The sequence below is a fragment of the Camponotus vicinus genome, unplaced genomic scaffold, assembly GCF_025532165.1.
Source record: "Camponotus vicinus isolate PSW18456_S1 unplaced genomic scaffold, iyCamVici1.0 SCAF_6, whole genome shotgun sequence".
Lineage (NCBI taxonomy): Eukaryota > Metazoa > Arthropoda > Insecta > Hymenoptera > Formicidae > Camponotus > Camponotus vicinus.
The window spans coordinates 7,246,086-7,272,298 of NW_028141978.1; the positions used below are offsets into that span (position 1 = coordinate 7,246,086).

A 26,213-nucleotide genomic window follows, 5' to 3' on the forward strand; every position below is an offset into this window, starting at 1 on the left:
TTTTCAGAAAAAAATTTACTACTGATTACCATTAATTATTGTTGTTAAATAAATAAATAATGTCAAATAAATTTCTTTTCGTCGATCATATAAATTCGCAAATATTTTTTTAAGGTTGCTAATTTAACTTTAAACATATTTTCAGAGTACCTAAAATCTTTGGAGAATCTAGAGAATCATTTCGAAATTTTTTTCGATACATATTCTGTTATGATTACCAAAAATACATACAAATGTAACAGATTGATAATTTAGGTAAGTGTAGCAAAAAGAAAAATAAAAGATTAATATATAAATTTTTATATATACCAATATTCACAGATAAACTATAAAACTGAAATGCAAAAATATCAAAAAATTGTATGCGAAATGTAGACAATAAAAAAACTGATTGTGAGTACAATTTTATATTTACAGAATATAGAATAAAATTAATCATATATATGAAATACGCAAACCAGAGAATCTTTGTCTTTATTTAAAAACATATGATTAGATGGGATAAAATATCTTTTACATATCACTTTTTCACATATCATTAATTTTTTTACGATGAAGACTTCAATAGAATACTTACATGATGAAGATTTCAATTAAACACTTGTAGAGCTAATGAAGTTGTTGTATTTTAAAGAAGTCGAATATTAATGCAAAAGACAAAGGAATATATTGATGGGGATAAAATATACAGATATAATGCGGGGGACAAAATCAACCCCAGTATCCCCAGCCACCTCCCCAACCTCTTCCCCCACCTCCCCAACCTCTTCCCCCACCACCGTAGCCTCGGCCGCCCCATCCGCCATATCCTCCTCTCCAGCCTCCCCAACCACCGTATCGCCATGGTCGTCCGTATCTGGAATTGTTCATAGATTGGTTAATTAAAACGACCGATTTGATCGTTTGAAAATTTTTTATTATGCAAATCATGTACTAGGTAATTTTTAAGACGCAATAAATGTTTAATAAAGTGTTATATTTAAGTAAGTTTTTATTTGTTCTATTGTAAATTAGAAACTTTACTTTTCTTAAGTATCATATTAAAATTTATCACATAATTTATAGTCAAACAATTATCGAATGAAAGATATCACGAATTATGAAAGATATTTATGTTGTGCGCGTTGATAAAATTATAACTATAATTATACAATTTTTTTTGGAAAATAACAGCAAACATATTGTCCCGTTATATTCTACTTTTTTTTAAATTAATTACGCCATTACATTTACAAAGTATAGGAAATGCAAATAAAAAACATTGACAATTTTTCAAATGAAATCAAATTTAAAAATTAAAACATTTTCATTTCAAACATGTAACATAAAATTATTTCAAAAATATCGGTCATATGGATTTTTCTCAATAATATAAATATAAATACTAACATCTATTTAAAATATGTTCTTTGTTAGTTTAAAAATTTGCAAGCTTTTTTTATATTAACATTATATTGTTTTTTTTAAGATAGTTATATGCTTATAATCTCTTTTCGTCGATAAATTTCGACGTTTTACTCTGAATTGTCACTTGTAAAAATGGATGAGATGTGTATACAATAGTTGCAAATTGATCGTTGGCAACTCGCTTTAGCGCTACTTGCGCATCAGAATGTGTCATTTATGCACATGACTAGTTAGAGTATGCATGTTGACAAAATTACGATGGACGAGAAGCCTGCGTAGTCAAGAGACAGGGTCATGAATGCGAATGAAGATAGCACAAAAGTATAATATTTTTTAGAGATGTTTCCCGTTTCTTCTCGCGATATATCGTCTTTACAGATGGGCTGCGCAAACAAACTTTGCATACAAAGTACACTTAAAAGGGTAACTTTATATAAAAATAGTCGCAGTTGAGTAAGCTTTGATTGAGCGACGGAATACGTGATTATTATTTAATATGTATTACAATTATTTATATCACAAAAATATCAAACATATGCAAAATTCTTATTCTGTGAGAATCATCTGCAAAGCCTACCTCACATTTATAGTAGTTACGTTTTATAAAACGTCTTATAGAATAAATATAATACAGATCTTTGTGATTTTGTATTTAATCTAGTCGTGTTTTTATTAAGAAGCTCATTTGAAATCAGTCTTGAAACATGATTAATGATATAGTTCAATAGATAAATCTTAAAAGTCAATTTAATATTTGCGACATCATATTTATAATTTCGATTCAATAGAGAAACTCAGATGAAGTTTGTCTTAAGATGTGTTCTTGCAGTTTAATAATTGTTACTTGAGAAAAAAAATATATACGTATGTATATATATTAATAGTCTTTGAATTTAATATCAACTAACAATAAATAATGAGTTGACAAAAACCACTCAAGTATGATTCAAGGTAACTTAAGAAGAGAGATTAATATTTACAGAAGTATATTAATCATAATTTAATATCAAAAAGATTAATGATGTTATTATAAATCTTGCAATAACAATTTTTGTAAATAACATTTACAAGTATGAATGTCACTTTTATATAGTCTTAGTTGATCTTTACTCAAAAAGAATTGTCGAATTCATATCTCAAGACATGAAACTCGAACTTGAGTATCTCAATTGATATGTTCTTGAGACGCTCTTTGCAATTATAAATATCATGATACTGTTTTTATTGTATGATAGTTTAATTTTGCGTTTGATAATGTCAGTAAAGAATATTAGTCATGCGAATGTAATCTAATCCCGATTTTTTTACGATGCAAGTTTGAAAACAGTCTAGAATAACATATATAGTTAAATATATATCTATCTTTTAATTCATTTCATATATTTTCACAGATTGTTATTAAATCCATGAATTTCTTGTGTAAAGATAAATAGATATTAATGGGATAGAATGATTTATAACCAAACTCACCCCCAGTACGAGGCATCTGCTTCCAAATCATTGGTATCCGGCTGTGGTTCGATCTCACTCTGTGGTTCGATCTCCCTCTGAACGTATAGCGGTTTTGTTTCCTCTATTTCCGCAGCAGCGGCGAACGCGAGAAAAGCGAACGCCGCGAAAAGGAATACCTAAAATCAGATATGATTCCTTATTATTATTCTTCAATTTGCGATAAATTAATTTATTCAGAAAATTTTTTTAATATGACTTTAAATTCGTTCAGGCTGATCGAATTCATAATCTATAGTTCGAAAATATGAAGAATTACGAAGATTTGTAATATTTTACTTAACATCATGTAACAAAATTTTGCTAATCTCATTTCTTGAGAATATACTTGGAAAATTATCAATCAATTAAAGATTTGATTAATCATTAGAAATGCAAATCCGATAATAATGAAATAATTTATCATATACAACGTAATGTATATTTGAACACTTTATAACATTACAACTTGTAGAAATAAAATTTAAACTTCTCTGAATTATAATAATATAATAACATATGTTTGTAATAAGTGTATTGAGAATTTCTCCATCATCGATGAATTGATGTATTTTGATCAGCCATCGCCGTACTTTCCGCAGAATGTTATTTAATTAGATGTATTAATTTATTGTCACTTTAATTTAATATCATTTAATTTATCGGTAGTTTCTATTATCACGATATTTCTTGACTATTCAATTATATCAGAGATAATTTATTCCAAGCGATAATTGAAATAATTGAGCTCCCGCGACGTGAATTACGCTAATCGGACAAGTTGATTGGACTCTTCTTTCGCGATTGACATTTCGTGCCTTTAAAAATACGCGAATCGAAACACACGTGACAACATGAGAGAAACAGAAAGATCCCACGAAGAAGATAAATCTCGCGTTATCAACGCCAAGGATGAGACATACAAAATCACTTACGAAATGCATAGGTCGCAACATATCGGGAACTGATTCCATTTCGAGTGTTGCGGGCCTTATATATGCGATCGTCCCAGTGTGTTTTCAAGACGCACGCATCCACACGTGCGTCTTTGCACGTGTGTCATCAGCAGTCTGTGGTTTTGCAGGTCGAGTGTCAGAGTGAGAAAAAAGACGAACCGAACGAAGAGGTGTAAATACGTAGTAGGATACGTAAGTTGCGGCAGAAAGAACCGCAAATGGGAATGCCAGTATGATTTCGGATCCTGGGATTTCATGGCGTGAGGTGTCGAGGACATGATCCTCGTAAAATTCGAAAAGGGTTTGTCGCGCCGATGCTATTGAAGCGAATCCAGGTGTTCCCATTGACTTTATTCTCTTTTATCGCGAAGCTATTTCGTTGCGCTTTAATTTGTGCCGGTGCAAAGTACTGATTACAAAGAAACACTTTGAATTTAGGAAGATGGAAGGAAGAGTAGTCTACTTTCATGAGACTTAGCGAGAGAGCGAATATACAAATCACGAATAATTTTAGAAGATATTTTTTTTTGATAGCACAGTTTTCTTAGATCACCCATAGTATGGATGAATAATTGTTTGGATTGCGTACTCGATTTGCAAGGAAAACAGGCAATTTACATACATTTAGCATCAATGTAATCGTATAATACAATACTCGGTATTGTCTCGTTGACCAAAGGTATTCTGGGAAGGCGCACTTTTATGTTCCTGGACTGGGATTATATTTCGTCAGATTGCGTTTTTGGACGGTCATTTAAGTTTTAGGGGGATGATAATGACCGATGGGATGAAAATCATTCTGGGAATTCTATCTGCGTCGTTCTTATGAACAAAAAATATCTAAGGATCCCAAAAAGTGACCGCCCTTCTGACGTGAATTAAAAACGCCGAGTTGTTGATGCGCGATTAATCATTGTCATTATCATCCAGCGGCATCATACATTTTTTTAAATCATATTTTGCGTTTTTTATTGTCATTTTTAGTAAAATTTTATATAATTTTTTAAAATTTATAAAGTAATACTAGATGCATACATACAGGGTGTCCCATTTTAAATAATACGCTCAAATATCTCCGAAACGGTGCGTTAAATAAAAAAATGTTTCAAACAAAAGTTGTATGGCTTGAAGGGGGCCATCAGATGGTGGCAATGATTTGACCTTGGAGAGTCATTTGAAGGTCAGGTAAAGGTCACCGTCAATTTCTTAAATGGAACCCCCTATTTTTTATTGCATATTCTTGTAGCTTATCTCGAGGGCTTTTCAAAACACTATAATAAAATATTTTTCCCTCAAGTACTTTTTGAGTTATAAGGCTTGAAATCATTTCTTAATTTTACATAAACCGTAAAATATCTTGTAAAATATTCATTTTTCGATTATCTTACCTTAATACTTTTATGTACAAAATAATGAGAGGAATCAATTGGTGTAAAGAAAACACATAGTTATTTTTAAGAAAAAATATGTAATTGTTAATTGCAAATTACATATTTTTTCTTCGAAACAATTATGTGTTTTCTTTACACCAATTGAGTCCTCTCATTATTTTGTACATAAAAGTATTAAGGTAAGATAATCGAAAAATGAATATTTTAAAGATATTTTACGGTTTATGTAAAATTAAGAAATGATTTCAAGCCTTATAACTCAAAAAGTACTTGAGGGAAAAATATTTTATTATAGTGTTTTGAAAAGCCCTCGAGATAAGCTACAAGAATATGCAATAAAAAATAGGAGGTTCCATTTAAGAAATTGACGGTGACCTTTACGTGAGCTTCAAATGACTCTCCAAGGTCAAATCATTGCCACCATCTGATGGCCCTCTTCAAGCCATACAACTTTTGTTTGAAACATTTTTTTATTTAACGCACCGTTTCGGAGATATTTGAGCGTATTATTTAAAATGGGACACCCTGTATATAAATATATTGAATCAGTATGCGATTAAATAGTTGGCAAAAAAAGCTGTTATTGAATGATATGTGACATCTCTCTTTATATAACAAGCTTTATATATATCGGTATATTATAAAAAATGTTTACAATGTTGTCTTTTTTTTTAAATTAACATTTAAAAAAATATTTAATATAAAGTTGAAGTTTTTTTTTTAAAGTAACTATGTGTGTCGTGTTTAATAATACAAATATAACTCGTGATAGTTTTAAACATATAGATCATTTTTGTAACAATCTTTGATAAGTGTCCCTGACCTAGAATTTGCAATGCTTTATATTCAATTTAAGTGAAAGTTGACTTTTATCTTTCTGAGGTGGTCATTTTATTCTTTTTAAGGACAATTCATAAAATATTAATCGTTAAATTAAAAACTGCGTTGCCGCAATCTTTTTAAAAGCCAATACAAACAATACAGGCGAGATGACGTCTTCGATTCGATTGGGTATGTTTCCATTTAAATCGAAAATACGATGAGATGAATCACACGATCATATTTTAAAGTTGGTATGTAGAAATGTTAGAATAAACATCATTAAGAAAATCACCTTCTCGATATCTCTCGCACAGTAATCATATATAATATACGCAGCAAACATTTCGGGAATACTTTGGGAATACCTTGATTAGATACTCGTATCGAATTTATTATTTCTGTATGTTTTGCACTTGAGAACGATTAAAGACTTGTACTCTGCGGAAAATTAAAGTAAATATTCGCATGTTCGAACATTTCTTCTTACGCGACAAAACGAATAATGACATAATAGGTTTACCATCAATACTTCAAAATTTTTCATAGAGCGGTAAAAGAAAAAAGTTCACACACAGTAACAGATAATAATAAGATAATAATTTTTGTTTTAAAAATATCACATTTTTCATAATATTTTCAATCATTTTAATAACAAAACTAAAGTAGATATTTCTTGTTGTAACAGAAAATAGAAATCTCCTTTTTTACTTTTGCCCTAGTTTTTCGAAAAGTTTAAAGAGATTCTATAAATTCCTATAAATTTCTTACAAATTCTTATCGATATTTTTTCTTGTAAGTGGATCTAGAAATAAATAAATTCAAGAATTTTTCAATTAAATCCTAATCAACCGGTCCCAAAAAAAAAATCTTACAACTTCGAGATATTATCGATTCTTTTGTATGTTGCATCCAGTTGCACCATTAAATGATACTGCCATCATTTGCATTTCCGCTCGTCACCTTAATTAACGAACGCTTCTTGCACCTTTCCATCACCGAGGGAATGCAAATTAGAAAATGTTTTGAGACAAGAATATACTTCCAGTTATTAACATGTATCCATTAACGCACTAGTCTATTAAGTCGAGGTGATTCCCCGGGTTGACCATTAATTAACTTTGTAATTAGCATCTGATTCAGAATCATTTTTTTTTCTACCTATTTTCTACCTTTTCTACCTTTTTTCTATCTAGCAAAAATCTCAATTTATCGTAAAATGGATCCAATACAAGTTTATATAAAAATAAATTACTAAAATTTTGAAAGTATAAATAAAATCTACGGATTTTTCGTTTGTCTATTTTCTTCCTTCTTTCTTTAATTAAATACGAATCGATCAAAATTTATTTCTCACGATTAACTTTTCTCTAATTCATTCATCTATTGCGCAGTCGTCCTTATGATTGCTAGATCCGGATTCTCGTGTTTTACATACCTATGAGAATCATGGGGCATCCCCGCGAGGGCACTAAACGGGTGCTCGCTTGTCGATCGTAAGCTGTAATTTTTAAAGACGAACGGACCGGCCCACCTTGAGCAGGCCCGTCGACACCGTCGACATCGTGCGTGCTTCTCCGTCTTGGCTGATTTGCGAAAAGGCGGAGGAATGGCGCATTGGTGATGTAGCGCAAAAAGACATATCTTTCTTCGCACGGGAAGAATCATTGACCGCGGTTTCTCCAGTCAAGGTCAGGCATTTTTTTTCCCCTCGCTTCGAGAGGATCTACAATAATCTTCGAGAAAGATGCTTCATTTTATCTTTATTATCACGCGTTTTCCAGACGCACGTAGAAACAAATGAGACAGGGATACTTTCTTTTTTACGTAAATATGTGCTTAACAATTACAGATGTATCTGAGTGTTTCATCATTAGTTATGTCTAGCATATTTATCTTTAACATAGAGTTATGCGACATAATTAGATTTATTTTAGATATATCTTGTTCACTAATAAGAATGATTTACTTTTATTGAGTAACTCTTGTTTCTTCCAAAACTATATATTTATTACTTAGTATACTTACAATATTATTACATGAGGTAACTAGAATGTGTGCAAATACTTTGTAATGTATAGAATTATCGATAATATAATTTAGTATTCACACATATGCACATGTTCTAATATAAAATTTGAATATTATTTTTTCAATGTAATTGTCCTTTACATAAAAAAAATCCGCAAATCTTACTTCAATACAGTCTTCAAATACATTGTATTATGTATTAAAATAAACTAAAACAATTAAAGTAACATAAATAAAAAAAAAAATAAAAAAAACATCGAAAAATACAGTTATATAGAGTTTTTAAATCTTATTCTATGAACGTATACTATGAACTAATATGTTTAACATATTTCTAAAATATGTTAAAAACGTATTACATTTTTTAAACCTACCTTATATACGTTACATAATCTTCATAAAACACGCCATTTAAATGTTTAACGTTGTTCTATTAGTATTCTATTAGTATCCAATCTGTCGAGTATACTAGATTTTGTTTTAAAATTATCTATACTGTAAGTATAACGTTACAAGTTAAAGTTTTTTTAAGTATATATATAAAAAGAATAGAAATAATATACATATGAAGTATTCAAATAATAATATAATGAATCAGATGTATATTCCTGTAAATGATAATCAAAGAAATTCGTTTATCAAGTTTTCCAAAGTTGTATAAAAATATTTTTGCCGGCGCTGTTCGACAGAATTGAATTAGTGTAAATTATGTTTTTCAATTATAATAATTAATCCAGACATCTTTCAATATGCTCCATCAAAGGTGTCAAGCCCTGATATGGCTTCGCACATTTTGGACAATTTGTTATAACATCACTCTGTAATTAAATTAAAATATATTAGTCTAGATATTCTAACACAATTGTGTTCTTACTTTAGTATTTATGTACAGTCATAACATAACTAGTATTCGGTATCGTATTGTGCAATATTACATTACATAAGAAGCAAATTAAATTAATCCTTAAAAAAAAAAAAAAAAAAAAAGACTGACAAATGACATTTCAATAGAAATTCCATCTAATATGCTGTATACAATGTAATTGTATGCTTCCTGTATAAGTAATAAATAAAAGTAATAAATAATTGTGTAATATATGATTGCATTTTAATAGAATAATATAATTAAATATAAGATAAGATAATTAAGAGATGAGGAAACTAATAACTATCTATTAAAATCTGGCTCTATTGAAATTTCCAATTGTTAAGTTAGCACAGGTACTTTTATATTATATATGCATATTTAATTTATTAACTACAAAGCACATTGGACTTTAGTCAGCCTTGGAAAAATCACTAATGCTAAATTGATCCTGAATTATTATTTGTCTATGGCTTAACATGATATTTATTCTTCAAAGCAAGGAATCATTTTTTAAACTATAAATAGAGTATTATTTATAATAAATTAAAATTCAATTTTTAAGTATGCTTACTAATATTAATAAACTAGCAGAAATATTCAAAATCTATGTTAAATCATATATGTAAAATGATTCCTTAATTGTTTTGAACAATAAATATAGCAAGCTACAAAGCTTTTCTATATACTAACTTAGCATAGTATCATAATATTAAAGCATAACTAAAGTATCACTAAAGAGATACTCAAAAGAGAAAAAGAAACAGAAAAAGAAGAATCCAACATTAAAAGAACGATCAGCAATGCCAACCGCACGACGCAAGCGCTACATACAAAATTGTACAGAATTATAATAAAATACTACAATAGAGAAATAGAACTAATCTAAATGTCTATTATATAAATAGAATAATATGAAAGCCAATTTGAAAAAAGAAGTTTAAAAATTTAAATAAAAATATTAATTAATCATGGCTTCACTGGAAGTAAAATTAAATAATCTGATAATTCGATTATTTGATGGCTTTGCTCGTGCAGTGGCATTGCTGTTTTTCCTGAGTCCATTGCATTTGTCACTATCTAGTGGCAATAAAGAATAGTAAGTCAAGTCAATTTTTATTTTTACATAAAAATATTATAGCACACAAAATTCAAAACTACTTACTGAATATTCAGATTCGTCGGCCACATTAGACCTGGTAGTCTGCTCGGATTTTTGTAATTGTTTGTTGAATTTTATTTGCTTCTGCAATTCCATATCCAATTTACTTTTCTCTTCTAACAAAGATTCTTTAAGTCTTTTCTCACATTGGAAGTCTTCTTCGTATAGTGTTAATTGTGATCTTAATAGATTAATTTCTTCTGTCTAGAAAAAAAATATAAAAAAATATAAAATATAAAATTTTACACATACACATATATATTTTTTCACCATATATAGGTTTAAAATTTTACTTTAATTTGTATTATTTACACAAATCAATTCAAAATAAAAAAGTTCACTTACACTTTGTGCAAGTTGTTCCATTACTTCTTTAAATTCAATATTCTTCTTTTCAACTTCCTGTTGCAAGTTATTCACCTTCTCTAGCAATTCTTCACAGCTAAGTTGCAAAAGTTTTTTCTCTTTTTGCAGAGCTTTCTCACAATTTTCATATAATTGACTCTGATGATCGAGTGACATTTTCTCTTCGTTCAGACTGATTTTCTCTTGCGTTATAAGTTTCTTTTCATCATACAACGATAGGCGTTCCATATCCAAGCCCTTTTTCTGACTTTCAAATAATTTTTTTTCTTTTTCGAGATTATTCTTCTCTTGATTCAAAATTCTTTTTTCCTCTTCAAGCACTTGTTTAATCTGTTCTAATTCCTCTAATTTCTGCAAGTTCTCGCGAGCGTTATTTTCTTTTATAACATTCAATTTCGTATTTTCATCGATTGTTATTTCTAATTCATATAAAATAGAATTATAATCTGAGAATATTTTCTGAAATTGATTTTGCGATTTAACCAGAGTCTGCCTATCTGAGATAATTTTCACTTGCTCATCAGTTAATTGTTTGCAGCATTGACATAATTTTTCTCCATATTGATTAAACTGCACTTTCGAGTTATCATTATCAAGTATCATAAGTATATCTGTAATATCCTTAAAACTTTTCTCTATAGTAGCAAAGCGTTCTATTTGTTGTACATAACATTTAGTTAATTCTTGTAATATATCATTATATTGCTTTATATTTTTTACAAATTTCTGACGATTTAAACTGGATGATGATGATGTTGACATTTCGTGTAGTTGAATTGGAGTGAGAGCCTATAAAATATGAAAGTAAAGTTATTTATTCTACAAATTCAGTTATCAAAAATATTTTTAACAAATATAATTCTTTATAAATACATACACATTGCAGCTTCTCTTCAAGCAAAGTAATGGACTCTTTTAAATGTTTGATTTCTTCATCCTTTGCTTCTAAACTTTTTTGATTTTCCACAATTTTTAAAGAAGTTTGGCTATCAGTACAACTTAACGATTGCATTGCTGATTCTAATTCTTTTTCCGTTTTTAATTCTTCTAGTTTATCTTGTAGTGCTTTTTCAGCAAATTTTTCGGATATTATACATGTTATATAATGTTTACATTCTTCAAGATCCATTTTTGACATTGCAGTCTTGAGTTTTGGGGTAATTTGCTGAAGTTCTGTTTGAGCACTACAAACATTAGTGATATCAAACTGAGGAATTGTGCCAATTGTCTGTAAAAAATTCCGAAAGTAAAATATTGTGTGTGTTTGTAAAATTAATTATATTTCTATTTATTTTATACCTCAAATCTCATGCTTTCAGTATGCTGCAAATGTGACAGTTTAGTTTTTAGTTCAGCATTTTCCTTCTTAAGATGATTAATAAGCTCTCTAGTTTCCGCAAATTTTTTCTTATGGTTTTCATGAACCTTCATCACTTCCTCTTGCCACATTGCCAAGGTACTAAATTGTTCTTTCATGGATAAAGTATTTTGTTTTAAGGTTTCTTTTAATTTCACATTTTCTTGCAACATATCACTCAATTTCTTTTGCATCTCATCTGTGCTTAATGATGAAACCATGGATGTATAATCCTATAAGAAAATATATTATTTTTGCTTTTAATAACATAAATTTAAATAAAATTAAATAAAATAAAGTAGGATTGTAATATACATACAATTGACATGCTTTTTTGCTGAATGTCAACATACGACGCTAACACAGAAGCCTGAGTTGCTTCTACCGAATCTTTACCTAATACTACAAAAGATAAACTATCTTCGTCATTAATATCAAAGTTATTTGTTGTCGTTGAATTTAACACTGTGGAAACAGGCTCGTCTAACTTAAATAAAGGTTTACTGCTTTTCATAACGGATGTTTGATCCTCTTTGGAGATTTCATGTTTCATTGAATCCATATTTTGATCGGGTATCTTCAATCAAGATTCCTAATAAAGCCTGAATAAGAATTGATAAGAATATAATATAATCGATGAGTCAGTATTAATATCTTTCTATATACATCATCAATATTATTGAAAATAAAATTTGGTAGAACAAACAATATTATAAGCAATAATAAATCTATATCAAATACATCAATATAATAAATATTTCTATATTTTTCACTCTATATTTATGTATCTTTGTGTAATAGATGGAATTTACACTAATCTGTCAATTGTCCAAAGTTATTAAAATTTTCTCTAAAAAAACCCCGATTTATGTGAAATATTAAGATCAGGCAATAAAAAATATAACGAATTTTACTAAAATTTGCATAAAAAACCGCATTAATTACATTCAATGTTTACTTACACTTATTTCAAATCAACTACAACTGTATCTGCGATTATATTAGAGGCACAATCTTTGTTTATGTCGATTTGACATATTTTATCAATTTATCGGCGATGCGTAATCTTGCAAAATATCTGTTCATTACAACATTGATTGTAACCATGTACCAAGTAATCGAAGTAAAAAAAAAAAAAGAAAATTTTGTACATACACTTTGCATTTTATCAACGTAATATCGTGACTAGCCCAGTTTAATTATAATTACGGACGAACAATTAAGTAATATGATGTAAAAAATTAAATTTAAACTAAATTAACTTACCGTGTGACAAAAATATCTCCAGTTGCGTGTCTGATTGTGAAAGAGAGACAGAGAAAATGCGTCTTTTTTTTGTTCGTCCTAACCACAATTTCTATGTTTTGCATCTTGCCTCTTTCTTGCTCCGATATGCATCTATTTCACTTCACGTGCATAAAGTGCAAGAAGTGCAGATAGATTGAAACAGAATTTCCATTGAATAAAAATTAATATATCATTAATCGATTTTCCTTCTATAAATATAGTTTCCTGTAAATGCTTACGTCGATGAAATGCAATATGTGATTTTATATTTTATTTTATATATTCAATAAAAGATTTTTTCATTATTGGCAAGTGATAATTATCGATCATTGATAATAAAGAAATAACGGAGAAATTATTGATTGCAATTTGTCAAAAGTATTAAATCGATACTCGAATGTATGTATCTTTAATGTACCTTGAATGTAAGTCCTTTTGAAAGTCTTGAATTTATTGTGTGATACCTGATGAAGCGTAGTAAGCAGTGGCCCTTCATTGCGAGCAACTGTCATTATATAATTTTATTTTTGCTTTGATAAATATCCATCACTTTGTATCACGGTTACACATTGTTGTTAATAGTATAGTGAGAATTAATTCGTTGAACTTATTAATTTTTCTAAATTTCTCTAAAGAAAAGTTAAATTTAAATTTATTTCCCTCAAAAAAGTAATTTTAATTTTTCATAATTTTTAGTTCAATTTTTCAAATTTTGCTAGATAAAAAATTTATTTTTCTTAAAAATAATTTTATTGTTGATTCATTAATTATAAATATATGAAATATACGAATATATATACACAATCATAGCGATATAATATATATTTTTAAAATATTTTAGAAAAAAATATATAGGTGAGATGTGAGAGTGACATATATTTAGAAGATATAATTTATTTCACGACATGAATACAATATCGTGCATAATACGTAGTCGTAGTTTTTCTAAATTTACATTCATCATAACGATCAATTCGCGCAAAGTTTCGAATTCGTGCGAGGAATACAGACATTTCTTTATACGCATCGCGCAGAATGCAGTATGATAACGTCGTGATAATGTTTCGGAGAGAAAAAAAAGAAAAAAATAAATATATATATTATAGCAACTATATATGTATATAATACTATATATATGTATGCTGTGGATAGATGTAAATTCATTGATCAACAATGAGTCGAAAATATAATCTCTGAGATCTTAAAAATAATATATCTCTCTCATTCTCTTATACACCCTTATTGCGCTACGTGACGGGCAGCTAATAGCTTGACATTATGCAAATACATTATTTGTACATTTTTGCTTACATGACTTTACGTAGAGTGCGATACATGTATAGAGCACTCGATAATTATACGTATACATTTATTTTGACTGACACACGAGTGCGAATTAAATATTCAATTTATCAGAATATCAAATGATATTAAATATCAACATTATTTTCATTTGTACTAGAAGTTTGATATATATAATTTGCATATCGATTAACTTTAATCAGATATTTTGTGTATGATCCGTTATTACTTACATATTAAACAAAGGGTATTTAAAAACTATTGAATATATATTTGATTGTCAAAAATCATCATCCTAAAAGTGTCTATCATGAAAATATATATAAATTGTACTGATGCAGATAATAAAAATACGATTTTATGCACAGATAATTGACGAGAATTTTCATGTATTTCCCTCGTCGCACTTCGTCTTGTCGATAGTTTAATCTCTTGATAAGATATTAAAGAAAAGAGATTCCTACGTGCATTTAAACAGGTGCCATATTAGTGATATTATTCAAGTTGCCTTTCAACAAGAACTTTTTATCTATCGTACGCTATAGATTATATATACTTCATAACGATTTTAAACAAGCGCGATCTGTCAAATAACTTCTTTTACATCCACATATGTATATCTACACTAATATTCTAACTCGAATAAATCATAACGCATATCATGCGCATATCATTGTACTTTCAAAGTTTTATTATTTATTTTATGCAGCACATGCATCAAGTACGCTATTCACTAAAGCCAAATCTTAAACGTATATGGTCGCATTGCAAGTGCTAAACAGCACTTGTAATGAAAATCGTTATGTATTCCGCTATTCTGCGAATATACACGTGAATCATACGTTGAAGATTATAACGTACGCAGATATCACGCACAAATTTCTTGGTATATTCTTGTTTCATGTATTTTAAAATCACAAGTCGGCAATTTTATTTCGACGCTTAAGTAAATTTACGAATATGTAGAGTAAGAGTTTGCACAAGACATAATTTTCAGCAATTATACCAGAGAATGCAATTTTCTGGTTCTAGAATCTGATAAAGACACGTGACAAACGCTACATTATACGCCGAAAAAAAAAACAATTACGAGATTAACTTGCACGATTTTCTCGAAAGATAAATATACGAATATATAGAGAGAGAAAGAGAGAGAGAGAGAGAGAGAGAGAGAGAGAGAGAGAGAAAGAGAGAGTAAGGGAAAAAGAATTAAATCTAAATACCTTTGTGGTCACGCAAACCTTAAATTTTAGCGAATTTTTTCCTTTAACGTTACGTGCAACATTATAACGCGCGACTCGGATCAATTCCTCTCCTGCGAGTCGTTCGTTTATCGTTGCAAAATTATGTTTTGAGGTAGACAGGTATATTCTCCAATAGCTTTTTATAGCTTCGCGAGTAACGCTAAACCGAAGAATAAACACTTTCACCGACGCAAAAAATATCGCATTACTTTTTTAATCCTATACCTTAGTAGACCACAAATACGGTTCAGAATATTTGATCTGTGAAACTCTTTGAAAAACTTCTAAAATCTGATTTACTTCTCGATCCAGGCTACAATTGAAAATTATATTTATTAAATGTTTCACATATATATCGCGCAATTACATTTAAAAAAATCAGGCAAAAACAGATTTGAAAAACAAGATATGCGATTATTAATCACTGGTGTACTTACAATGTCCAAAATACCGAAAATATATAAATAACATCACTATTCGTTAGTGATGCTAATAAACATTTAATTATTGAATCTATAAATCTATAAGAAATTCATAGATGAATTGAATCTATAAGATATATAGGGAAAACTGTGTATGTATTAGGTTCGAGTAGCATATCAAATATAAATTTTGCACGTCGTTAGTTTCCAATTTATAGTTATGTGTTTCTGCATATTTTTTGTAAAAATAATATTTTAGTCCGTTATTTAGCGCTTGAACATTATATATCTTTTGCTACGCTAAAAAATTATATATATATATATATATATATATGTGTATATATCGATTCTAATTTATCTTTGATATTATACGCAACGCAATTTTTTAACATTACTATACTGTAACAATACCATATCGATGCCAACGGATACCGCTCTTACATATTTTGTTTTCAAACATCTAAAATATACCTTACCTTTGCATTTCGCACAGATACTGCCTTTGTACCTATTTCTCACCTGAGTTAAAAAACATTCAAGACACGAACATGATTTCCAAACAAAAAGAAAAGATACATTCCTATTTTCTCGATCATACATCTATTATAGTTACATCCAAATTATTTATATTAAACAAATTTGCGTGCAGATTTTAAATAAATAGCGACAACGAAGCACACAAACGGTATTATATAAGAATACCATAATAATGTACACAATCAAAATTTTCGAATATACATGATCCAATAAATATGTATACGATTCTCATTTGTTTCGTCGAGCAACGATAAAATTATTATAACGTCATACAATACTGATTACTCTTAATCATCAATATCTACTACTTTTCACACGATCAGTAATATCCGTTTGTATCAGTAATGGCTGCCGCATCATCTACGCGGCACTTTAAATAATCTATTTCGTGACTTATACGAGAGGTGGATCCTTTTGTTGATCCATCTCTTCAACGGTTATGTAGAGACCCTCCTCTTCATACGTTGACTCGTGTTTTGCCAATACTTTCAGCAGTGGACGCAGCTTCATCCACCATTGATACGTCGGAATACGATGTCTAGCAAATTTTTATTATTGTATTATATAAGAAATAAGCGACTCGTTGGAAAGCTCGAAATAGAATACGTACTCAAAATCCGTAACTTCGATAAGTTCCGTGAATGGCGTATATCTATACTGGCGTCTGATAATACCAAGCATCACCGCACTGTCAGCTGCTGTAGTAACCGTTTTACCATCAAGGCTAGTGCATTTTCTCAGCTGATCGCTAAACCATTCAACTGCCTTAACGCCCATCTTCGTTCCTAAATTACGGTCAAAAGGAGTCGGCGAGCCACCTTGTTGCATATGACCTGAAAAAAATATAGAAAGATAATAATAATAAAATATTTAATTTTATATTATAAAAATTATGCATCTTAATATTCGAAATATTCGAAAATCAATTAAAAGGAATAAAAGAAAGCACATACCGAGTATGTTGCTTCTACAACTGAATAAACCTTTTCCTTCCTCGCTGAAAAGTCTGAATATAAACTCTGTATTATAATTCCCATTGGCGTTCTCATTTCTGATAATAAGGCCTCTCTCGACACCCTCTGACATCTTCGCGGCCATCGCGATAACATCTTGATTTAAGTCTTTAATATTAAATTTCTCTTCATAAATATAAGCCGCGTCGGCACCACCGGCTAGGCCGGCGACGGTCGCTAGATATCCACAAAAACCACCCATAGTCTCGATAATGAATACGCGGCGCTTGGTACCTTGCGCCGATTGTCGAATGCGATCGCAGATCTGTCAAAAAATAAAACAATATTAATAGTATTATATAATAGAACGGTTTTTAAGTGTCGGATGTACAAATATATTGCAGAGAACTTACTTCTGTAATTTCATTCAAAGCTGTATCAGAACCTAATGAAAATTCAGTGCCTGGCACATTGTTGCTAATGGTTGCGGGAATCATAGCGATAGGAATTCTAAACTCCTCATATTTATCTCTCGCTTTGAAAAATGTAAGACAGGTTTGATAACCCTGAAAATAAAAAAAATATACGCTTTATCGATGCTGATCTCTTAATCCAGAATCGAACTGAACGGTGCAACGTTCGGAACAATTCGCGTTACCTCGAATCCGCCTATGATGAGCAGCGCCTGTATTCCAAATTCTTTCAATTTTTGAGCGATTGCGGGTAACTGATCCTCCTGGGGCGGTGTGCGCTTCGTTCCTAACTTCGCACCGCCCTCCGAGACCCAACCGGTGACAGATGGCCAATCCATCAATTTTAATCTACCAGCTATAAGACCCAACACTCCATCACAGATACCGTATACCTATAACATATTGTAATATATATTTGAAGAATTGAAAACGCAATAAAAGTAGGTAGAATTGTGGATTTATCAATAATATGTACTGCACCTTATCACCTCGATAGATACAATTCCTTACGAAAGAGCGAACCGCTGCATTCATACCACAGGATGGTGATCCTATGTGCATGACTGCTAGTGTATAATGATCCTGTAACAAAACCGCAGATTATTAACGAGATGAAAATAGATAAAATATGATACGTCATGCAGCGTGCGTGAAACGAAAACTGCACTAAACGACTGTTCTTAAGATATATAACATTGCACATTAAATAGCATCTAATGCTGTCGCTGCATCTGTCTATTGGAGCGATTGAAATAAATGATTTCTAATACAAGGTTTACATTCTCTATTCCAAAGAAGGGTTGTGTGTTAACTCACTTGTCCACATAAAGTGTATTGCTAAGGAAAGGAAAAAGGTGAGTTAGGGAGATTGCATACACATTGACATTATATATGATCTGCAGTTCTATATAGACTCTTAATCTGATTTACCTTCGATAATGCGTGGCCATTAACGTCCTGAAGCAATATCAAATAACATATGTAATACTTTATTTATTATTATTCGTTATTATTTTATATGTTAAAAACCCAACACATTTTCTTTTGGACATAATATATATCTCTCTTTAAATATTTAAGATATTAAAATATTAAAATGCTACGTTAATACTTTCAGCATGCTACATAGTTTGTAGATCAGAATAGAATATTTAAAATATAAACTTAGGCGAAAAATGATTGTACCTTGATTGCATTATGATCTAAATCTGGAGCTTTCAAACGAGTCAGCATTTTGTAAGTTTCCAAATTACGTTCAAAACCTCTGGAAAAAACAAATAGATTTATACACATTTATCGATATATTTCATATTTTTCACATTGACGCATGTTGTTTTCTAGAGATACTCACTTTCCTCGAAGTTGGACAGCAAGATCCCAATTTTTATTGGCCATAACCTGCGCCACAGCCTTTGTACGACGAACACATTCCATAAGTGGTAATCTTACGGCTTGGTTACCGTCCAATGTGACGACGCACGCTTCTGTATCGGATGTTGCTTCCATTAAAGCCATTACAGCTTCAGCTCCCATTCGACATCCCTGTAACGCACAGATTTATTTTAGAGAGGGTATATCTCATTTAAAAATATATAAGTATTATAACTCACACACACTTACTCTATATTTCAAGTAATATTAAAGATTCTAAATTATATAGAACCTTACCAAAACTCTATCGAAGGCTGAAGGATTGCCACCTCTTTGTACATGGCCCAGAACAGTAATCCTTGTATCCTGCTGTAATTTTTCTACGACTACTTTATGGATCTTTTCAGCTGTAATCGGATCGCCGTTTCTATCAACGGCACCTTCAGCCACGATAATAATGTTAAGTCGTTGACCAGTGAGTCTTTCCTGAAAAGAAAATTGCATATGAGAAAATCTTACAATTAAGATTTTGTTCTAATACGTGTAAAAGCATAAGCTATATAAAAAAATTGAAGATTGAAGCTAATTAAAGACTATAGCATAATATGCAGATGCAGTGGATGATGATATATTAATAATACAGAGAAAATATTTGTATAATTCTGAAAATTCTTGTCTCTTTCTTTGATTTCACAATACTTTTTATATAAACATATTATATAATACATAGTGCATATATATACATAGCATTAAAAAGATGTTACAAGTTTAGTATAGCATGCATTTACAGAGTAATATAACATTATTTCTCCTATATTAAGTGCAAAATATCCTAAAGAAAGCATATTAAAAATAATTATAACCAAAAATAATATTGAACAGAAAGAAAAAAAAGTATTAAAATACAATTGTAACAGAGCTTGCAATTGCTTAAAGAAACAGAGTATAAATTACAGGAAGCAAATGCGCTGTTAATTTTGCAGGTTGATTGAGAGTCAGGAAATATAAATAAATATACCTGTTTTAAAAAATTAAAAAAAAAATAAATTATCGAACCTGCAATAATTTTTTGCACAGCTTGTTGGGCCACTCCTGCTCGGGTGGCCATTCTGGGATGAAAACATAATCAGCTTCGCAACATATAGCTGTCACCAGAGCCAGATAACTGTAACGATATTGTAAACCTAACTAAAATTCTATCTCAATACAATATTTAAAAATATCATACAAAAATAATACTGTACATGTCATTAATTATTTAATGTATTTATAAATTTGTAAAGCTGTGCTCGCCTGAGATGTAAATATAGTAATCAATATATTTATGATAGCAATAAGTTTTTGAATAATCTAAGTAATGATAAGAATGATTAGGGGAAAATTTTACAAAAATGTAATCTGGCTGTAATCGAGCATTTCAAAGAAATAATGTTGCATTTCAAAATGCAAAAATAAATGTGGCGGACTTTTTTACATGTCTGTATAATTTTGGATATATATTGAAGTAACGACTGGTTGAGAAACGTGCCTGTTGCACAGCTTGACAAAGCTCCTCGATCCAGTCACCACTTGTCGGAGATTCAGGAATAAAGGAATAGGTAGCTTCTGTAGATATACTTGACGCTAATGTCAGATACCTGAAAGACTCTGTCATCTAATTATCTTCAGTACCAATTGAAGACATATAACTCTCTATGTAGCAATATATACTTAATTCTATATTAATTGATGCGCGACAATAAAGTGTTAGTAAATCTCTCGTTTGCATTCCTCTTTATGTCATTATTTAGAAGAGGAATATAACATTTAGAATATCGTATACGATCGAGTATTAATTCAGAACACTTAGCAGTCTAAAAATTGACATGTACATAAAAAATCACTTTTTATATTTGATTGAGTTAGTAAAAATTAGCAATGCAATTTAACAATTTTGTAAAATTTCGAAAAATCTATTAAACGTGCCTGCTCCAATTTTCTACATAATTTTTCAGGCCAATCGACTGGAGGCGGACATTCTGGGAAGAAAACATAGTCGGCCTCCACAGCTAAAGCGCCCACGATAGCCAGATACCTAGCCGAAAGTAGCCCATTTATCTATATCTTACTACATTTCGGTGCAATAGCGATATAGATTAATTTTGTGTAACTATAATCCATTATTGAAATACATCGCGAATTATCTTTTTACATTTTCGGAAACTAGTATCTGCTCAATAATATATTTAAATTATTTAACGTTAATAAAACTATTCTCTCAATAATAAAATAGAGATGCACTTACCCACAATGACGACCCATAACTTCCATTATAAACGTTCTCTGATGAGAGTAAGCTGTGCTAGATATAGCATCTATATTTTCTATAATACGGTGCAACGCTGAATCAGTACCAATCGTCATATCCGTGCCGCAGAAATCGTTATCAATGGAACCTACTAATCCGACAATGTGTAATTGTTTGTATTTCTCGCTCTGTTCGATAGTTATATCTCCTACAAATAAAAAATAACGTTAGCTTTCAATATATGCGTGATGCATTATGAACAATTCTTTCTCTATTTACCAGACGCAACGAGTTCTTTTAAAAGCTCGGGCCATTCTTCTTTAAAGAGATTGGCACCTGTAAGAGAACCGTCTCCGCCGATCACCACTAGATTGGTTATACCCAGATTAACCAAGTTCTTGGCAGCTTTTCGACGACCAGGACGCTCTCTGAATTCTTGACTTCGGGCAGAACCTATCACCGTACCGCCCTGAAGAAAAGATGCAATACATTAATAACGCGTATAGACGAACGTATGATGCAACACTCTGTAATATGTACCTTGTGGATGATGCAAGACACGGCCGACCATGTAGCTTCTTCGATGTCTTTTCCACCGTCCACCATACCTTGGTAGCCTTCTTTGATAAAGTACACCCTGCATCCGAGATAAATACCCATCCTTACAACCGCTCGTACAGCGGCATTCATTCCTACAAAAATAATAAAATTTATATAATTACAGAATAATTACATTTATTTCAATTTAAGATACAATTTATTCGATTACCCTGAGAGTCGCCACCGCTGGTGAACACGGCAATGCTCTTGCCCTTGTGACTCCCAGGTTTTATAAACTTTTGAGCTGGTGTCTCTTCAGCCATGACTGTATCGCAGTATTCCTTATAATTCTGTAATAAGAAAAAATTGCTCAAAGTTAATATCAATATTTTTGAGAAATTAGAATTTTCCATTTTCTCCCAGAGACACGATAATGTAATTTCTCCGCTTGATTAACGTTTCTTTTACATTGAACAGAGACGCAAGTACAAGAAGAAAATTAACAAGTTTTAAAGAGAAATAAAGAGTCTCGCAACTTTTCGTCTCATGAGCTGTGGAAAACGCAGGCTTCTAGCATATTCTTCCTCGAGCGTGTCAAATTTTATCTCGAATGAAGAGCCAATTGGTAAAAGTTCAACCGATTCAAACTTGTTCCTCCAGAACATCTATTTAAAATTAAATTTTTCAATAAATCTATTTTACATAAATAAAAAAAAAATGATAAAGAAAAGAAAAAGAAAAAAATTATATATATATCATTACATTACAAGCATAAGCTTGCCTTAGGAAATATCATAGAAAGTCTTAAATTTTGCATGCTAATCCTGCTCATTCTATCAGTGTCGACTTTCTTCAATACTTCAACAGCGATAGATTTTTCTGAAGAATCCCTAGATGTGGCGCATCGCATTGAGGATATAGTTTTGATAGAACCGATCGAACTTTTCCGTGCATCTACTTTCTGCATTTCTGCATTTCTGCTTTCATGTATATCCGAAGCATCCTCGCTATCACTTCCCGCGCTTCCTGAATAATTTTCATTCGCGCAGCGACACTGAATAATTCTGTAATTTTTAGACATTTTTCTTCGCCAAATAAATTTGTCAGCTATTAGAATAATTTTTACATCAATCAATCATCTAAATTTTAACCTTATTTCAACAAAACTAGACTATATACATATCACAACTATTCCAAATTCATATCATTATAAAAGAAAACAATGAAGTACACCGCAAAATACCTCCTCATAACTTTTTTAAATATTTAAATTATTATTCGTTAAATTAATTTCTTTAGAAATTTATTATCCTCCATGTATTCCTCAATCTCTTACATATTAATAAGATAGATACATTAGAAAAAGTGTTACATTTCAATCGAAAATTTAAGACCGCTCACAATTCGATTAAATTGGAAATTTACGCAAAGTTCTGTCGAAAACAACACGCGAGATAATATACGATGTGGAAAAATTATTCAAGCATCTCTTTTACATATACTCTCTAAAAGTGAATCAGTGTATTATCACTGTAATCAGTGCTGTACTTATAACTGCTTGTAATTAGTGAGTATGTACTGTTTTTCAGTGATGATACACTGATTCACGCTAGTGAAAACTACTTTCACTAGCGTGAATCAGTGTATTATCACTGAAAAACAGTAAATACTCACTGATTGCAAGCAGTTATAAGTACAGCATTGTAAATCAGTGATAATACACTGATTTACAGTGCTGTACTTATAACTGCTTGTAATCAGTGACTATTTACTGTTTTTCAGTGATAATATACTGATTCACTCTAGCGAAAGTAGAAAATAATTTAGTGTATTATCACTGAAAAACAGTAAATAGTCACTGATTACAAGCAGTTATAAGTACAGCATTGTAAATCAGTGATAATACACTGATTCACTTTTAGAGAGTATAGTTTCTTTAGCCGTTGCGACACGCGAGCCTTCGTCTTAAAATTAAATGATATGTGCGCGAGTGAAATCTGGCCGCGTCTCAAAAAATGCGAGGAAGCGTCAACAATTCGGAGCCAGGCTTTGTAACATACAGTAGCAAAGTTAGTTTCGTCGAGTCGCAAACATCTATTTTTCCACGCGACACCAAGGGTCGCCGGTGACGAGATGTTCCAATTTACGCTACGTGACGATATACACGTGAGCGGACCTCGTAACTTTTCGCGGTCCCTCCGCGAAAAAATCGCGTCGTGCGATCGAGCAGAAAAAAAAACCGAGAGAGCAAATCTCGATGTACGTTTCTCCGACCTCTCATTCATAAAGTTTCCACCTGCAAGAGACGAGCGTGATAAAGCATGCAGCGTGAAAGATGCAATTGCAGTTGCATCCTCGCGCGCGCGCGCAAAGAGATGTCACGATATATACACACACATACTCCGTATATGAAGAATACAATAATTGATGATGATTAATTTTTTTTATATAACTCTCTTGGTAAACGACACGGAAACCTTTAGCGGAACGAGAGAATCGATCGTTATAGAAACTATAGCTGCTATATATATAATAATAATTTTATATGTTTGTCGTGCTTATGCGATATCGTTATTATTCGTCGAATTAAAAGTCCATGCTATTTGCAGAACGTCATGTGAATCCTCTAGTCTCCCAATCGTTCCCTAGAGGAGTCCAGGTTCTTAGGTTAACCTAAACGCACCTCTTCGATCCACCTAAGGGAGATTGTTTAAATAAATGTCATTCAACCAGGTGGGCGAAAATATCGGCCAAATATAACGTGAATCAATTTCGAAGCGACGCTGTCGCGGGACGCGCTTCGACGGATCAATTGACAGTCGCGTGCAGGTGACAGACGAGAATGGGCGTCGCGCGCTCGAAAACGACGATTGATCGATGAGCGCGATCGACGACGGGCGGCTCGAGAGACTCACCAGAAAAAAATGTGACTGACAATCGTGACGACGACGACGACGAGCACAACGTTCCTCTGTTGCCGATCAACACCGACGTTCGTCTGACCGACGTCGGCCGCCACTACCACGACGTTTGGCCGACTGAAGGTGACCTTTGGGCTGGCCCACTTGCCATCCCCCTCGTCTCGCTTTTATCACCCGTTGTTCGGGGCCAATCGCGCGACTCGAAGTCGCCCGAGTGGGACATCGATGCATTGCGCGGAAGATTCGAAAAATGGAACGTTCGTAGAGTGCGCCCGGAAAAATCGTCAAAGTTAAATTTCGGAAACGCGGAAATAACCGGCAAAATTATATTATAAAAAATCATAAAAAATTTTAGATATTTTTCTAAATTATGTATCAGATTTACCTGTTGACGTATCTCCCGCTGAGAATCGTAAAGTTGCCAAGTAAACGATGAAGATTCTTGTCGTTCCATGGTATTTTTAACCCGATGCGAAAGACAGGTTCGATATGTCTCAAAAATCAATGCTTCCTCGAAGCGTATCGACTGCGTATAAGTTGAGATTAATAAAGATTGAGAATTTTGTAAGCCTTTGAAATATACGTCGATAATCGATAAACTGATATCGTGATAAGACGAAATGCAATCGACCAATGTTGATAGCAGAATTTTAGCTGCTGGATATAACGAAAAACAATTAAGACAAAAAAATAAAATCTCTTTTATTTTGTTTTTTCTTTTAATCTTTTATTCATTTAAAAAATAAAGATGAACTTACCTGATGATAATCCGTAAATTAGGAAAAAATCAAATTTAAAGATATATCCACACGAATATATGATTTAAAGGTATTTATTCACAATCTTTAAAGATAACCATTTTTCTCTCGTTTATATCATTATTAAAAATAATTTCTTCTTTTAATAATTTTATAATTATTCGATTATAAGCTGCCCTCGACGTGCACAAGAAAGAGATGTACGCAGCACTTTTTAATTTGGTTTCAGCTGATTGTCGTCGACGTTCTTCTTCGAAGAGATGGTTTCATGTGACA

The 26,213-nt window shown here is 31.3% G+C and overlaps 3 protein-coding genes across 8 annotated transcripts; all 3 read right to left on the bottom strand.

The window, feature by feature from the left end:
- Positions 1-442: 442 nt before the first annotated feature.
- On the bottom strand, positions 443-3,942 carry LOC145973562 (uncharacterized). Its single transcript, XM_083103061.1, has 3 exons — positions 3,831-3,942; positions 2,878-3,035; positions 443-856 (listed from the first exon to the last, which is right to left on the bottom strand). The coding sequence occupies exons 1-3, from the start codon at positions 3,867-3,869 to the stop codon at positions 712-714; spliced, it is 342 nt and encodes a 113-aa protein (XP_082959187.1). The 5' UTR covers positions 3,870-3,942; the 3' UTR covers positions 443-711.
- A 3,865-nt stretch (positions 3,943-7,807) lies between these two features.
- Positions 7,808-13,338, bottom strand: LOC145973079 (uncharacterized). 3 transcript variants are annotated; one of them, XM_083102258.1, is made up of 7 exons: positions 13,109-13,331; positions 12,162-12,444; positions 11,785-12,075; positions 11,363-11,713; positions 10,465-11,274; positions 10,123-10,323; positions 7,808-8,910 (listed from the first exon to the last, which is right to left on the bottom strand). In XM_083102258.1, exons 2-7 carry the CDS (start codon positions 12,402-12,404, stop codon positions 8,821-8,823), a joined length of 1,986 nt encoding a protein of 661 aa, XP_082958384.1. In that variant the 5' UTR covers positions 12,405-12,444; positions 13,109-13,331; the 3' UTR covers positions 7,808-8,820. The 3 variants fall into 3 exon arrangements, with proteins under 3 accessions (XP_082958384.1, XP_082958383.1, XP_082958382.1); XM_083102257.1 differs by lacking the exons at positions 7,808-8,910; positions 13,109-13,331 and adding exons at positions 9,623-10,037; positions 12,805-13,042; XM_083102256.1 differs by lacking the exon at positions 7,808-8,910 and adding an exon at positions 9,626-10,037 and having other exon boundaries at positions 13,109-13,338.
- Positions 13,339-14,003: 665 nt separating this feature from the next.
- On the bottom strand, positions 14,004-25,333 carry Pfk (ATP-dependent 6-phosphofructokinase). Of its 4 annotated transcripts, XM_083101832.1 has the most exons (18): positions 23,040-23,360; positions 22,795-22,923; positions 22,488-22,608; positions 22,259-22,410; positions 21,998-22,187; positions 21,716-21,926; positions 20,488-20,596; positions 19,729-19,917; positions 19,412-19,602; positions 19,246-19,324; positions 18,991-19,017; positions 18,877-18,897; positions 18,541-18,642; positions 18,246-18,452; positions 18,001-18,153; positions 17,588-17,912; positions 17,245-17,467; positions 14,004-17,172 (listed from the first exon to the last, which is right to left on the bottom strand). In XM_083101832.1, exons 1-18 carry the CDS (start codon positions 23,337-23,339, stop codon positions 17,028-17,030), a joined length of 2,874 nt encoding a protein of 957 aa, XP_082957958.1. In that variant the 5' UTR covers positions 23,340-23,360; the 3' UTR covers positions 14,004-17,027. The 4 variants fall into 4 exon arrangements, with proteins under 4 accessions (XP_082957958.1, XP_082957961.1, XP_082957960.1 ...); XM_083101835.1 differs by lacking the exons at positions 20,488-20,596; positions 22,795-22,923; positions 23,040-23,360 and adding exons at positions 21,397-21,505; positions 25,174-25,333; XM_083101834.1 differs by lacking the exons at positions 18,877-18,897; positions 18,991-19,017 and having other exon boundaries at positions 23,040-23,359.
- Positions 25,334-26,213: the final 880 nt, after the last annotated feature.